At 55.2% G+C, this 15,771-nt stretch overlaps 1 protein-coding gene across 1 annotated transcript; it reads left to right on the forward strand.

Annotated features, from left to right (window-relative positions):
* The first annotated feature begins 5,337 nt into the window (after nucleotides 1-5,337).
* Nucleotides 5,338-12,481, forward strand: HEYL (hes related family bHLH transcription factor with YRPW motif like). Its single transcript, XM_057412586.1, has 5 exons — nucleotides 5,338-5,443; nucleotides 8,494-8,560; nucleotides 8,992-9,075; nucleotides 9,470-9,551; nucleotides 10,919-12,481. The coding sequence occupies exons 1-5, from the start codon at nucleotides 5,364-5,366 to the stop codon at nucleotides 11,584-11,586; spliced, it is 981 nt and encodes a 326-aa protein (XP_057268569.1). The 5' UTR covers nucleotides 5,338-5,363; the 3' UTR covers nucleotides 11,587-12,481.
* Nucleotides 12,482-15,771: the final 3,290 nt, after the last annotated feature.

A 15,771-nucleotide genomic window follows, 5' to 3' on the forward strand; every position in this document is an offset into this window, starting at 1 on the left:
ATCCAACTGGAGAAGAATCTTCCGCTGCCTCCTCTCCCTGTCCCTTCCCCGTGCCATCTGTCCCCAGCTTAGCTCTGCGCTGGTGGTGTTTCTGCTGACGGTCCCTTTGTGCACCTCTTAGCTGGCTCTCTTCACTCTAATCCCCCTGTCTCCACACGCTCTTGGGGTCTCTTCCAAGCTGGTTGCGATCATCGGGGATACAGTGGGAATCAGTTCTGCTGCACCGAGCCACATGTACATGCTCAGATGCCTCCACGCACGCCGCTGCCGCGCCAGCCCTCGCAGCACTGTCGCTCCCTGCTCCAGAAGGGTAGGAGCGAGCCGAGCACAGCACCTCTCACACGAACATGGGGTGTTGCCCCAGACGAGGAAGGTAACGCGCTGCAGCCGTGGCAATCATCAGCAATTAGCCCTTTTGGGAGCTCGGCTTGGAACGCTGCAGAGGCTTTTCCGTGCGTGCCTGCTGCTCCTTTGGAAGTGATGCGAGTTGGACATGCCAAACCGCTGGTCATGTCTGAGCAGAGCTGGGTGCCTCGTGTCGTTTCCATGAGGCTGGGAGGGCTCGGGGGGATGTCTGTGAATGTTAAAGGCACTTGTGGACCCGAGCAGTGAACGCACATGCTGTCATTACCTCTGCAATGCCATCTGGCCAGCAGCAAGGCAGCTCCAACCAGGGCTGTACGCAGAAGAACATTTTACAACAGAAAGCAATTAACCGAATAAAGCCCTTTATAAAATCCAGTAATTAAAAACAGTCCCTCCCCCTTGTTTTCCTTTTAAGCTGAAAGTTGCTGTTTACTCATTTGCTTTACAAAGTGTGCCTTGTTGTGGCTTCAGAAGAAATGAAAGTTTGAAGTGGTTAGAGAAGAAAGGCTTTGGGGCTGGTGCGTTCCAGGCAGGGCGGAGGGGCAGGGGCTCTCCAGCCCGGCTTGTTTGTATTTGTTCTTGTCTACTCACAAGATCGCTAAACACACATTTAACAAGTGGTGAAACTGTCTAACCAGGCTGATCCCTCCCAGGCTTCCTGGGAAGAGCCCTGGCACATTAGCATCGCTGGGGGAACGGGAGGGGGGCACAGCCCTTTTGGTGTTGTGGGGCTGAGGGAAAGGCTCCTTGTGCAGGCCAAGGAGCAAACAAAGGCGTTGTGTTCCCCGAGCCCTCGGGCCTGGCCCCGGGGGAAGGACAGGGCCTCCCTGCTTCACCAGCCTCTGTTTTCCCATCCGGGCTCTTGATGCTGTAGCTCGGGTGCAGCCTCAAGGGCACCCGTGTCCTTCCAGTGCCCAGAGACCAGAATGGGGCTGGAAGTCAAGAGCCCAGCTGCCCACCGCACTGTTCACACAGACCATCCTGGTACAGACAAAGACACCTCACCTTGTCTGCATTGCCCTCTCCAGATGTGAAACACCAGAGAGGAGCAAACCTTTGTCCATCAACACATCATCGCTCACTGCTGCTCCTCCGTCCAGTGAGCGCCCAGTGTGCTGGCACCAGGATGGGTGGGGAAACTCAGTCACATCAAGGGCAGCCAGGACTAAAGTGCTGGTGTCTGACACAGTCCATCGGGATGCTGATTCTGGAGCAGAGGTTGATCCTGTCCCTGGCCATCACCCAGCCCCACTCACCAGAGCCACCTTATGCATGGTGTTCACGGCTGCATGTTTCAGCCTTTCCCTAGGCACAGGCTCATGGGGACAAGCATCATCTTATGGGGCAGGAGCTCTTGCTGGGACAGCAGCACCCCTGAGCTGTCCCAAGCCCCATCCCATGGTGTTTCCACAGCTGCCCAGGCGGAACCGCATTCCTGGCTGCTGGAACAGACCTGCTGCAGGGCAATAGGTGTGAGGACACAGCGCTGGCGGGGTGGCGAGCACAGCACCGAGGTGCAGGATCTGCCTCGTCCCTGCCTGGGGAAGGGTGAGGCACCGGGTTTGTGGGAAAATGTTGTTTCTCCCTCCCCTGGCCTGCCCCAAGCCGTCGCTGGGCCGGCTCTGAACTGCGGGGGCCGGGGAAGCAGGGGGGGAGTCAACAATTGTGGTGCCTCTGGCTTGGAGCACAGCCACGGCAAACAATCCTCTCCTGGCTGCCCTCCAGATCTGACAACACACGGAGGTGATAGCGCATTCCTACCTACACGCTTTCATCCCCCATCACCTCCCGAACGCCCTGCCTGACTCTGCTGCCTGTGATGAATCCCTCTGCTCAGCCACGGAACAAGACAGCCTGTCCACAGCGCTGCAGCCAGGAATCCCAGCCAGCATCCCTGCGAGGCCTCCGCTTTTGCAATTACAGCTGTGGGTCTGGCAGCCAGTGGTGGGACCTGAGGTTAGGGAGGTGATGTTGACTGAAGATGTGCGGACAGGGCATTCCAGGCATGCACGGGGTTAAACCAGAGGTGTCAGTTCATGGGGAGGTAACAGATAAGTCCTGCTCCTGCTGCCTCTGGCTCTGCAGAAGCCTTGCTCTCCCTCCCACATTCCAGCTGCTGCAGCTTTTCACAGCTGGCTGCTCTCTGGGGACATTTCCCAGAGCTGAGCAGGAGGGAGGGGAAGGAGCAGGACGGGGGGGGGGTTGGTGTCTGGTCTGACTGTGCCCCCCCTCCAGGGAACCTTGGGCGGGAGCCCTTCACCCCCAGGAGTGGGCTTGGCACCGCCAAACCTGGGCAATCCCAGGTCCCTGGCAGGGATCCACCCTCAGCCCTGGCCGGGAGAGTTTTTCCTGCTGCAGAGACAGGACATCAATCTTTGCAGCTCACTTATTCCTTGGCCTCTGAAGCAGGGTAGCCAATTAGTGCTGGGTGTGATGGATGGCTTAGCCCCATCCTTGTGACACCCATCCCCTGGAAACGGTTCCCACCACCAGAGGCACAGGCAGCAGGAGCAGGGACAGCTCTCACCAGCCTCCAGCCCCTGAGGGTCTCACAGGGGTGCTGGGCCTGGGGACAAGCACTGCAGCAATGCTCGCTGAGCAACCAGAGGCTGTGCAGGAGGGGAAGCAGCCCTCGACACTGGGCCAGCGTTCATCATTCAGGGCTTGGGGAGAGATTTCCTCTAATAACTCCCTGGCTTGGCTGTGGCAAAGCCTGCAGCTCTGGGAAGAGCAGAGCGGCTTGGGGAGGAGGTTGGTCACCCAGTTTGTGGCTCTGTGCTTGGTCAGGCTTTGCGGAATAGCTTGCGTGGCTGCTCAGTGAGAGGCAAGGAGGTGGCAGAAACCCCATTTTTGCTCTTAGACCCCATCTCCCCTTCCCCAGCATCATCCCCTGTCCCACTCTCTGCTGCAAGACATGGGTGATGCCTACGAAAACCCAGCTTCCCTCGCACGCAGCTTCACCCTTCCCTGTGACCTCCATTCAAACGATCTCGAGGGGTCTCAGCACCATCCCTGCATCCATCCTGGGTGGTTCAGATGGACCTTGGGATCTCCCAGGGCTTGCCGGTGGCCATTATAAATGACTCTCTAGAAGCACAGGCTGGAAAATGGATCTGATTACAGGAGAAGTGGGTTTCGGCCCCTCTCTGTTCATAATGAAGTGTAATCCTAGAAAAACATGTTGCCAGTTACACTTCAATTGAACCCAGATAATGACACTTGAACAAGAAGGCTTAGTCCAGGAAAGACAGAGCCTGGACAGTGAATTCCTTTCTAATGGAGACGAAAAGTGTTCCTCCGTGGCAGTCTGGGCTCCGCTTGGTTCGGGCTCTTTGTGGTATGTGCAAGAGCTTGAAATAACCAGTCTCTGGATCCCATTTAAATGGTTTTATCAGTGGAAAGGGTATTAATCTCTCAAAAACACATGTTTATGGGAAGTTTAGTTTGGAGATATATGTATTTTGAAGTGAAATCACTTTGGAAAGGAGAAGTGGGTCTCAAACTTGCTAAAATAACACTAATTCTGCTTCAAAGTAACTCCACTTTGAAATGTGAGCTAATAACAGCTCGGTTTCTTGACCACTTACAGGGAAATCAAAACATCCAACATTACATAAACCAAGTGCCATATCCTAAAGCAAATGCTTTATTCTCATTCAGGGGGGTACAAACGCTTCCCAGACCTCAGATTTCCACCCCAGCGCGGGGTGGCTGGACCAGGGCTCCGTTCCTTCACTTGGGGAGGGAGGAGCAGAAGCACCCGGCCCCAGCGCTGATGGGCTGTTATCACCGCCACGGTCTCTGCAACAGGCTTTGGGAAAGCCACGTGGTTCCAGATCCCAGCGCCGATTATTTTATGGTGTTTTTTTTTTCCAACTAAAAGGCGTTATTTTTGTACTGTGAACTTCCACTTCAGTGCTCTCCCGCCTCCCCTCTGCCTCCCCCCCGCCCCAAACCCCCCCGTTATTGATGCCTTGGGGGATTTTAGCAGCACAGGACTCCGAAAACCAGCCACAGCCTCCTCCTGCAAGCTCAGGGAAGGCGAGATGCTCTCTAGGAGCCAGGCTGTGGCTCGGAGTTTCCGGCGTTACGGGATGAGACAAGAAAACAGCGATTCACCCTGGTGTCATAAACATCGTGTTTGGTTGGTTTGGTTTACAGGGCAGGTGGTGGATGCCCCGGCAGTGCCATGAGCTGGCACTCGAAGATGCTCTAGGGCTGGGAGCTGAGCTCCTAGTGGGACCAGGACCCATTGCAATGGTCCAGCATCATGCTGGACCCATCCTGATGCTTCCAACAGTAGTGCCACCACTGTTGTCCTGGCCCTCAGGGTTTAATGGCAGCGGAGGGCTCTTTGCACAACGTCCTCAAACATCCCCGTGCTTTCAGGGAGCTGGTTTCCATCTGAATCATGAGCCTCCGAGAGTGCCTGCGCCCAGCGCGGGGCAGACATGTGTGTGCGTGTGGGGCTGGATGTTGATTTTTCCCTGAAACAACTCAAGGCTTTATCAGTCCCATCTCTTTCCCACGGTTTTCTGTTGCCAGTGAGGTCACTGGTCCCTTTAAACTGGGGCTGAGGCCAACGTGCGGCGGGTGGAAGGGGGGCGGCGGGGACATGAGACGGTTCACACAGACTGTTCCTTTTACAGGAAGACTTGGGATTTCGACCAGCGAGCGGGAGGAGGCGGGAGGGGGGGCCTGGGAACCTGGGCCGCGCAATCCGTCACTCCCGGCGGATGGTGCCTCATTAACCCGTTCACCGGGGGGCCGGGGCGCGGCAGGGTGTGGAAAGCGGAGGGCGGGCAGGGGAGGGGTTGGTCCTGAGCAGCTCCTCCGCGTTAGACCGGGTTGCGGCTGCACTCGCTGCCCCGAGGACGGCGGGAGAAGGAAGGAAGGAAGGAGGGAGGACGGACGGACGGACGGACGGACGGCGGTGGTGGTGGTGGTGGTGGTGATTGAGGGCAGCCAAGCCGAGCCCGTCCGGTGCCGCCGGCAGCATGAAGCGGTTGTGCGAGGAGAGCTCCTCCGACACGGAGTCGGACGGCACTATCGACGTGGGCCGGGAGGAGGAGTACCGGTGAGGGCTCGGGGTCGGCGGCGGAGTTTGCGGGGGGGGTCCCAGCACCGGGCACGGCTCCCCGGGGCTGGAGGGCGGCTCCGTTCACCTCGGTTAACCCCGCCGGGCCGGGCCGGGCTGGGCTGGTACTGCCGTGGACAGGAAGGGCAGGGGGGACCAGGTCACCCCAACCTGCGTGTGTGGGGAGACCGGGCGGGGGAAGCCCCGTCGCGACGCAGGTATGGAAGCTGTTACGAGCTGATTGAGCTCAAGGAAGCGCCTCGCTAAAGCCAGAGCAAAAGCTTTCCCCTGCGGGGGGGGGGGGGGGAGAAGGGCAGCTCTGACCTCCCTTGGCAGTAGCACCCCGAGCACAGGCGCCCACCGGGTGCTGCTGCAGCCCCAGCGATCCACGGGCTCGCAGGGAGCGGGGAAGAATCCGGGAAGTTTTGCATGAGAAACGCTTCAGCTCTGGCGATGCATTTGTAATGCACCAGCTGGGGCTTTGATCTTAATTAAGAGGGAGCCCGGCCGGGGAGAGCTGCCCGGCTTTGAGCTGCGCTTCCAGTACCGCAGTTTCCGTCCCATCGCTGCTGAGCCGCGGGTTCGGCTCTGGGGCTTTGCTGCTTGAGGAGATAGTGAGGAAATAGCGAGCACGGGACCCCTGCATGGTTCTCAGGTCGTGCCCTCCTGCTTTGCCAGCTCCACTGGCAAAGGGCATCCCTAGCAGCTCGGCTTCTCACGCTGTGCCTGCCGTGACCGGGCTCTGAGCACACAGACGGTGCTGGCGATGAAGGAAGGGAGCTGTGACTTGTTCTGCTCCAAAAACCCAGCTGCTTTTGAACTCTTGTTTCAGTAGCCAAGTATCCCCCTTTCTCCCTTCTCGTTCAGTGAGTCCCCAGGTTAGTTCATTCCCTTTTGCTGCTTGGTATCCCAAGCAGAGAAGTTGCCCTGCCCGGTGCCAAGTTACCATTCTCATGGGGCTAAATTCAGGAGTCTGCTTCTCGCCGACGCAGTCGTAGCAGAGTCTGAGAAGTAACGTCCTGCACCAATTCACTGACCCCTTAGGCAGCTTCCAAGCGCATCAATGTTTAAGCTACCTCCCTGCTGCATGTGAAATAGTGCAGCACTGAGTCTACACTATCCTGATGGATGGAATGGAGGGATTGTCATCTTTCAGTGAATGGTTAACAATGAATTGATCTCTCTGGTGCTGCTAAGACGTTTACCTTGTCATGGAACCAGGCAGTGCTGTGAGCTGGTGTTTGTGTACGTGTATATCACTGCTTGTGCAACACCAACACACCACCAAAAGAGCTGTTCCTGCTTTGATGGGGCTGGGTTCTTTGGGGTTTTGCTTCTTGTTCTGAATCAACAGCCAAAGTTGTGCTGTAAGTTATAAAATTGAGCAGAGAGCAACACAGCAATTCTAATCATCAGAACATCGTGAGGGTGTCTTTTATGTGGTTCAAATCTGTCAAGCATATTTTGAAAGCATATTTTGCAGTGAGCTCAGTCTTTATATCCACATCTGGAGCCGCAGCTCACAGAGAGCGGCACGTTCAACAGCTCTGCAAGGAGTTTCAGAACTCCCTGTTACAGCTCCTTGAGTGAGCGTTCCACATTCCTGTGTCCGAGGCAGCTTCGATACCGACTCCTGGCACAATACCTGACCCCAGAGCCCGTTTTCACATCATACGTGCTCATCCTATGTGTGCTTATGTATGTTGGCAACACATGTTGGTGCTTGTTGGAGCCAGCCAGCACCTCTGCCCAGGGAAAGCCCACCCAGCAGGCATTCAGACAGCTGCCTATGGAGGGGAGTGAAGAATGTGTTACTTCATCTGAGTGTGTCAAACCAGCCCTGAAAGCACCTTGCCTGCGGCCAACAGAACCTATTTCTAATGGGCTGAGCTGGGTCTGGTCTTTGGCTTGCTGTGCAGACAGCTCTGTCCATGTAGAAACATCTTTAATAGGCTCCTGTTAAAATGCCCCTTCCCAGATGCATGTCTCTGATGGTCCCTCCTCAGCGCCAGGCTGGCTATGGTTGCTGTTAACATCCCTGCACCAGGTTCCATAAGGCACAGGAACAGTGCTAAACCAGGCCAGCTTTCCAGAGGGAGAAACCCTGCCTGTTGAGATGGAAAGTGGCCCTGGGCAGCCTTCCCCTGCAGTGGAGTGGCTTTGCTCCAAGGAGTTTCCCACACTGGGTTATCCATTGTTGTGGAGTCTTCACCTCTGCAGGCACCCGGGGATTGAACTTTGTCTCCCTGTGCCTGTCTAGTGCTGACCTTTGGTGTCTAACCTCACTCGTGCCCACCAGGCACAAGACAGTTTGTGGCGGCCCTTCTTAGCCTGCTCCTCCCATGTCCCTCGAGCAGAGTTGTCAGCCAGCAGGCAGGGTCCCTGCCCCATCACCTCCTGCTGGGTGCTCCCCTGCCCAGCTCCTGGCTCCTCTCTGCCTGATTTGGGGTTATCCAGAATATCCCTGGTGCATTCAGAACATCACAGCCTATTCCAAACCCTGTGGTTTGTGAAGTGACTCTCCAGGAAGCCCTCAGAAACCACATAAACTCTGCCGTTAGCCTCACCCTGAGGAGCAGCCAGCCCTTCGCTGCTCCTGGGTGGGAGCTCGGGGATGCGCTGGTGCTGTCGCAGCTCCGAGAGGCAAAGCCCTGCAGACAGGGCAGGCTCAGACATGAGAGCTGGGAGATTCACACATGGAGAAGGAAAAGGCCACGACTCCAGAGCTTGGATCGCTACTTTTCCAGCCCCATGGAGATGCCGGCACTGGCTGAGATGGAAGGAGACGAGTGCCTGGTAGCAGATGGACAATTTGGTGCAGAAATCTGTCCCAGGCTGGTGGGAGACTCGGAGTGGGATTTGAGTCTCTGCTTGGCTCCCCATCCCCAATTCCTGAGCTCTGTGTTGTGGGTAAAAATGAGATGGGAACCACAGAAGACATTATTCAGGGAGGGGGGAAACTGCAGATGGCAAACGTGTGTAAAGCACATGTGCGAGAGAGGTCCCTCTCCAGCTAGCATGAGAAACGAATCCCTCTTCTTCCCTTCCAGCCATGTTTCCAGGTCTGTGTCTCCCACTACGACATCTCAGATACAAGCCAGGAAGAAGAGGAGAGGGGTGAGTCTCATTTATGTTGCCCAGGGTGGTTGTGCTATGTCTCCCAGGGGAGCTAGGTTGTTTGCAAGGGCTCCCTGTGACATCCTCTGCATGCAGTGGGCACGTCCTTACTGTGGGAACACAGTGGAAAATGAACTTCACAGTGTTCCTGCTCTATCTCCTGTGAAATTCTCCCCACAGCCACACAGAGACTTACTTTGAGGAGGTTTGGCCTCAAATTTGGCAGGAAAGGGTGGGGATGGGATGGAGGAGCGTTGTTTCACTGTGGTTATCACAGCAGTCAAGGTTTCTGTGCTCAGTTTTTGCACCAAAACCACTTACATGGCCCTGTTCTAAGCACCTCTCCCAACCTGCCTTAGCTGGTAACAAGCTGTGAAGCTGTGGCCATAAATGACCCTGGTTTCTTCTCTCCCCTTGGGAATCTCCTGCAGATCATTGAGAAGCGGCGCCGGGACCGGATCAACAGCAGCCTCTCGGAGCTGCGGCGCCTGGTGCCCACCGCCTTTGAGAAGCAGGTGAGTGTGTCCCTGATTCCCACCTTTCTTCGCATCTGGGCTGTCTGTCTTATCATCATCACTGCAGGGACTACGTAGGTGGTGAAAGTGGGTGGCAAAACAATATTCCCAAGTATTCAGGAGCCCTGGGGAGGATAAAGTCAATCCAGGAAGTGTTTTGGATAAACCAGATATGAAGATGCCCAGAAATGGGCTTTTACAATTTGCATCTGGGCACCTTAGGAGGGATGTAAAAACCAGAGCCAGTGTTCTGGGTGGATGCTTTGCTCCATCTGAGTGCTTCTGGACTTTAGGAAGGTTTTGGAGGGGAGTGGTCACTGGGCAGCTCCCGAGAGGCACAAAACCCCAGACCATAAAATGATGAAGTGCCCTTTTTCCTGCTCCCAACACACAGGGGTCTTCCAAGCTGGAGAAGGCAGAAATCCTACAAATGACAGTAGATCACTTAAAAATGCTTCACGCTACTGGAGGAGCAGGTAAGGACTGCACGTGTGTGAGGTGAAGGCAAAAACTGGAAGGGAAATTCCCCTTCAGCCTCGGCACCAAGCAGTATCTTGATGCTGGCGTGCCCAGCTGACACCAGCCGGCACCAAACTGACTGCTGCCCTGTCTGTTTCCCAAGGGAAATGCCCTTTGAGGGATGTTTCCATGCATCCATTTGGCAGACAGTGGTATATGGGATGGCCAATCCCACAGACCCATGGGGATGGTACCACTGTCACACACTCTGCTAAAAGCAGTGCAGCCAGGGTCGTGCCTGGTCCTGCTCTACTCACAGAAAAGTGGTATTGAGCTCTTTACCTCCTCCTGGGATACATTTCCTGCAGAGGCTGGATTCTGCATGGGGACTCTGCAAATAAACACGGCTTTTTTCCCTCTCTTCCTCTTTTTGTGTGTCTCTTGGTTGTTATAAGAAGAGAGAGGGAGCCCTGTGCAAAATTCAACAAAGGTCTTATTTGTACTGAGACCTCAGTACAGACCCTCTGTCCTGTTCCAGTTAACAGGATGGAGATCACAGCTCCAGTAAAGAAGCCTCTGGCTTGCTTACCACCCGGTTTTGGCTTGCTGGGGACATTGCTGGCATCCAGGCTTTGGTTCAGAGCTGTAACTTGGTCTGGAACATTTGTTTAGATATTCAGTTTGACTGCACTGCAACAAAGGGCTGTATTGTCACGAGAGACCCCGTCAAGCAAAGTGGTCCAAACGCTTCAGTGCTGTGACATTCTCTGCTTTATTGCTGATCGTCTTACGGAGCTGCAAGTAGGGAGCTGAAGCCTAAAAACCAGCCGTGGGTTGCATTTTATCCTGTTAATTTCTGTGGCTTTGAGCTTTCTTGGCCCAGTGGTTTTGGTCTGCCACTGTCCCGTGTCCTTCAGCCGGATATGTGCTTAAATGAAGGGTAAAAATTGGGACCTAGGCAGAGGAAAATGGTGCTAAGCTGAGCATGGGGAGACCCAGCGTCCCACCAGTCTGCAGGACCAGAGATGGTCTATTTGCAAAGACCCAGTGCCCATCTGGCCCACAGACCTGTCTCCAGCAGCGATAGTCCAATAGGAAAAATTCCTTCCTGAGCACAGTTAATGAAACCTCTTACTTGTCTCATATGCTGGAGTAAGAGGCTTCATGACCTTGGCAGTTCTATCCCGATGAGATAACCACAGATGCTATTCTCACGCATGCAAATGTCCAGTCCTGGACACCCACTTGGCTGGCTGTGTCAGGAATATCACCCGGCAGCAAAGTGCCTCAAGTGAAATACACAGTGTGTTAGAGAGGGTAGTGAAATCCAAGCACATTCCTGAGCTCCGCATGGACTTCTTCTCACTGCTTCCTCTCCCTACAGGCTTCTTAGATGCTCGAGCTCTTGCCGTGGATTACAGGAGCATCGGCTTCCGCGAATGCCTCACTGAAGTTGTCAGGTACCTGGGCATCCTTGAGGGTCAAAACGCCACTGACCCCATCCGGCTGCGCCTCCTCTCCCACCTGAATAATTATGTGGCAGAAATGGAGCCTTCGCCTGTGGCCACTTCGCTCCTGCCCATCCAGACGTGGCCGTGGTCCTTCCTCCACAGCACTGCTGGCCCCGTGCAGATCCCCAGGAGGGAGGCTGCTCCCGCTCCGGTTGTTTTGACTGCATCTTCCCTGGCTTACCCCAGCCCTGCTGTGAGACCAGCCCCGCTTCGCCGTGTCCCCGGCGACATGCTGCCATCCCGCCGAGGCTTCCTGGCCAGCAAGATGGGCTCTTCCAGCCGCAGGGCCCGGGGTGCAGGCTCATCTGCAGCTGTAGCAGCCGTGCCCAGGATGCCAGCACCAGCGGGTGCATTGAGAGAGGGCTCATCCAAGAGCAGCCAAATCGCCACGTTCCTCTTCTCACCAGCCTCCGCCGGCATCCCCATGCCACCGGCTTACACAGCACCTCCTGCCTTGGGCGCTGCCACGCAGGGACCTGGGATCAGGGTTGGGACATCGAGGATCTGCCGCTCCTGGGCGACTGAAATCGGAGCTTTCTGACCCTCCCATTTGGAGACGGGAATTCTTCAGCACTCATTGCCTACAGGCCTAAGAACAAACTCAGCTGAAAAGGCATCTTTCCTGCTTTGCAAAAACCAAGGATCCATAAAGAAAATCCTCTTTACTCTTCCCTCTCTCCTCGCACCACCTTTCCTGCCTCACCATCACACGTTCTCTCCCTCATGATGCCAGCAAACAGGAATCACATACAATTTGATACACCTGTCTGCACGCAGCTACCCCCAGATCCTTCCAGCTACAGCAGAAGGGGCACATGCAGATCCCAGCCCTGTTCCACCTCCAGCAAACCACTCTGCAGAGCCCTTTGGAAAAGAGCTAGCCTTGAAATACTTTTATTTCCCTGGGGGCCCTGAGCTGCCAGACAGACTTGCTTATGCCGTTGCCCTGCGATGTGTCCCCCAGCTGCAGCACCTAATGTGCTTCCCTTATCCCCAGCACTGCTGGCACCCCAGCTACAACCCCCCCCAGCTCCCTTAGTGAACTGCCTGCCTGTTAATCCCCATGCTTTCCTCACTGCATTACAGCTTTCCCCACTTATGTGCCCTTAAGGTGGAGTGAGGCAACAGCTTAACAGAGCTTGTTCCCACAGCCGGGCTGGAATTCCGCCGGATTCCCTGCACAAACCATGCAGGAGCAGCCGGCCAGGCCTGTGCAGCCCCCACTCTGCACTGAGGTGTGAAGAGACGAGCCGGAGGATTTCAAAGGGATGTCAGTCACGGAGGGGAAGGCGCTGATGGCCAAAGTGAGAAGAAAAGGCCTTTCCCTTTGCCAGTCTCTCCTCCATCCCCTGCTGAACAGCTGTGACTGCAAAGGGGGAGAATGGGTCAGAAGGGCCTGCATTTGAAGTGCCTCCCTTGTTCTCTCTTAGCCCTGCACCCCCCCAGGCTTTCCTCCTGTTTTCTTCAGCACTGTGTTTTGGTCTCACATTGCTCATTCCTCTCCCTGGGCCAGGACCAAAGCCCACTGAGGTTTCACTGCAAACCTTGGCAAGCCCTGGGGCTGCACTTGTCCCGAGTCCCAGGAGATTTTTCTGCCTTGGCCTGCATGCCCCAAGGTAACTGACACAGCAGATGCTGCTCCTCCAGTGGTCCTCCCCTCCTCTCCTCTAAGCAGAAAGGCACAGGGGCCACCCTGCTCCTATGCCACATCCTGAACTCCCGTAGTGTCCAGGACAGTAAGTCTCAGTGCTCCTACTTGTCTGAGCAGCCCCTGCTCCTGCATCTGTGCCTTGACTTGCTGGGATGCACAAGCAGAATAGCCTGGACCCAGTTGCATGCCCGTGCCAAGGAGTCTCACCCCCCTCTACAGCACTGTGACAATAAAAGAAGGAAAAGTATGGAGAGGTCAGTGGAAAGAAAATAAAGAGGGAGTTCTCTCTTGAATGGGAGCGGCTCTCCCCATGCCTCAGGTCAAACACGCAGCAGCTGGTTAGACTGTGGATGAGCTGGTGTTTGCCTTCCTGCAGATTGCATCTGTCATGTGCATGGCAATGTGTCTATCTGCTATTGTTTGGGAAGTGAGTGCCTCCCAGTTGTTTTGATGGAAGTCATCACACAACACACAGAAAAGCCTCGGCTGCTTCTCCCCGCCCTTGTCCTGAAGTGCCAGGAACAGCGTATTCCTTGTTAACGAAGCCAGAGGAGGTCCTCATGGACCCCAGTTGTTCCTGCAGCTGGTCGGCACACTCGAGCTCACAGCAAGTAGCCCAGCCTCACTTTACACTGTGGAGAGCTGTTAGATTCACGAGCTGTGACATCCAGCAAAGGTGTCAAATAAAGTCTTTGAAACCCCTGTCCTGGTTGTGAATGTAGTGTTGATGTGACTCTGTTCTGCTCATCTGGCCTGCTCCTTCTGCAGCAGGTGAGCTTGTGTTCCTTAAAAGCTTCAGAGAAGGTGAGGTGGGGCTTGTCCCTGCTGGTCATTTTATAGCTGCTGCCCTCTGGTCCCCTGACTTTTGACTTTGCAAACCATTCTGTGAGTCAGACTTAGCCGGACAGGCAGCAGCACTTGCACTCAGACTGGCAGCCATCTGTGGGTTGAGAAGGAATGATTTCATTTAGCAGCATCTACAGAAATATCAGTGGCCAAATGGGGTCTGGTGGAGCCCGGCAGCCAGGCGCCTCAGGCTCCTGAGCCTTTGCAAGCAGGAGCAGAATAACCCCGGCTGCATCTTGCTGTTGGGAAATGCTTTGGGCTGAACAAAGAGCCACAGCTGAGAGCTGCTCTGTCTTGAGGAAAAGACCAGCAAATGATCCTTCTCGTGAAAGATGCTGGGAGAATTTTGTGGGGAATGGTGGGAATTCGACTTCCTTTCCCATAACTCCTTCTCACTCCAAAATGCCTTTCAAAACCGCCCATAAATCCCTGCCTTAAGTGCTGTGTTGGGAATTGCTGGAAGGGAGCAACTGCAGCTGTGATGGAGTAATGTAGCATCCGTCTGGAAGGGGAGAGAAACTTCAAGAGCAATAATAGGGCCATTGATGCCGGGTTGTCCTGCTGGTGCCTGGGCTGCCCTGACCCGGCTGGAGGCAGTGGTGGGAGCTCAGTGCTCTGGTGTGGCCTTGGCTGGGGAGAGCAGCGGAATTGCCCTCGCTGTGGGAGGCAGGCACAGACCAGCCCCGCGGGCTGCGCTGCTAAACCAAAACAGAGGCACTGGAACAAAACCACTTCCTGATCTCTGCTGATCAAACGGGAGCCGGAGTGGGTGGGAGGGCATGGGTTCAGGCCCGTGGGGTTTTCTCCCCACAGCACCATGGTGATTAGAGCAGTAGCCCGGGACTGGAGCTTAATTTTTTTTCCCAGGGTCTTCTTCAGCCTAAACGTCTGCTCTAACACATCCTGGCAACTTTTGATCTACCCTGTAGGGGAAATCCCCAAACTCTCCGTGCACTCTCTTCATCCTTGTTCTTCAGGCAAAGGAAAACATAATGAAGAGGCCTATGGGAATGTGTGGGCTGGCCCCGTGGCATGCAGCGCTCTGGAGCACGGCTCCAGCTCCCACAGCGGTGAGGCTGGCATGAAACAGGGTCCTGACGAGCCAGCCTTTGCTGCTGCTCGGAGGGCACCAGGCCACTTCCAGGCTGCAGGAGTTCTGTTGTGCAGGGCGGGTCGGGCTCTCCCGAATTCCCCTGCATGGCAAACGGTGCTTACCTGGTGCTCCTGCCCGCTGCGGGTGCCGGCTCCCTCCTGCCAGCCTTCTTCCACTCGTGGTGCAATCCCGGCCTGCCCTCTGCTGGTGAAATGCCAAGGCTCAGGAGGAGAATTCCCAAAGCAGGGTCAGGGTTTGGTCGAAATCTTGCCACCCGCGTTGAAAACCGGATGCTGTCTCGTGAGGACCGGCAGGGATGAGGCACCGTTCACATACACGGGAGCAGAGCGGCTTGCGAGGGTGATGGCTCTCACACAGCATCATCGATGGGGACACACGGGCAAGATGAAGACATCAAAACCTTCACTCTAGGCACGGCTGAAGGTCTTGAGAGGGCAAACTGGGAGGCTCCTGTTGGTCATCGGGGGCAGCTGCCCTCTTGTGTTGAGGGTACCAAGAGGAGTGGGGTCCCTGGGGCAGTTTTGGGCCCTCGTCAGCAGAGGATACCCCCAGGTCATCACTTTGTGCTAAGAGAGAGGACACAGTTGTCTGCATGGTGTCCCCTGGGAGGGGATGCGAATGTCAATGATGGTTCAAATAAAAGCCATTCTCAGCGTAGCCACAGCAGGGCCTTGCAGCCAAAGCTGTGTTTTGTCTTTAGCTACTCCAAACTCCTGCCACAGCCAAGCCGCTTGTCTCAGCCTGGGGTTTCACAGCTCAGGAGATGCTGGGCTGTGGAGGACCAAGTGTGATCCCAACAGTGTTGCATCCCAGCACCGCTGGGAAGATCAGCTCAGGAGAAGGATGATTTGCATCTGAAGAAAATAACCTGGACCAAAAATAGTGCAGAATAGTACAATTTGCTTTGCTATTGTTGCTTTTTATTTTGTTATTCTCCATTATTCCACTGTAATGAAGGGATAGGTGTCATATCCCTTATGTCATCTCCCACTTTTAAAGCATATTAAAGGCAAGGTCATGTAGAATCAAGAAGTCACAGCAGACCAGCCTCTGCAGACTTTCCTAGTCCCCCTTAAGAGGACATCCATGTGCCCAAAGGTCGTTGATGAATCACC

This window comes from Pezoporus wallicus, unplaced genomic scaffold, assembly GCF_028554395.1.
Source record: "Pezoporus wallicus isolate ANWC-B61680 ecotype Strahan unplaced genomic scaffold, APGP_CSIRO_Pwel_v1 contig_12604, whole genome shotgun sequence".
Lineage (NCBI taxonomy): Eukaryota > Metazoa > Chordata > Aves > Psittaciformes > Psittacidae > Pezoporus > Pezoporus wallicus.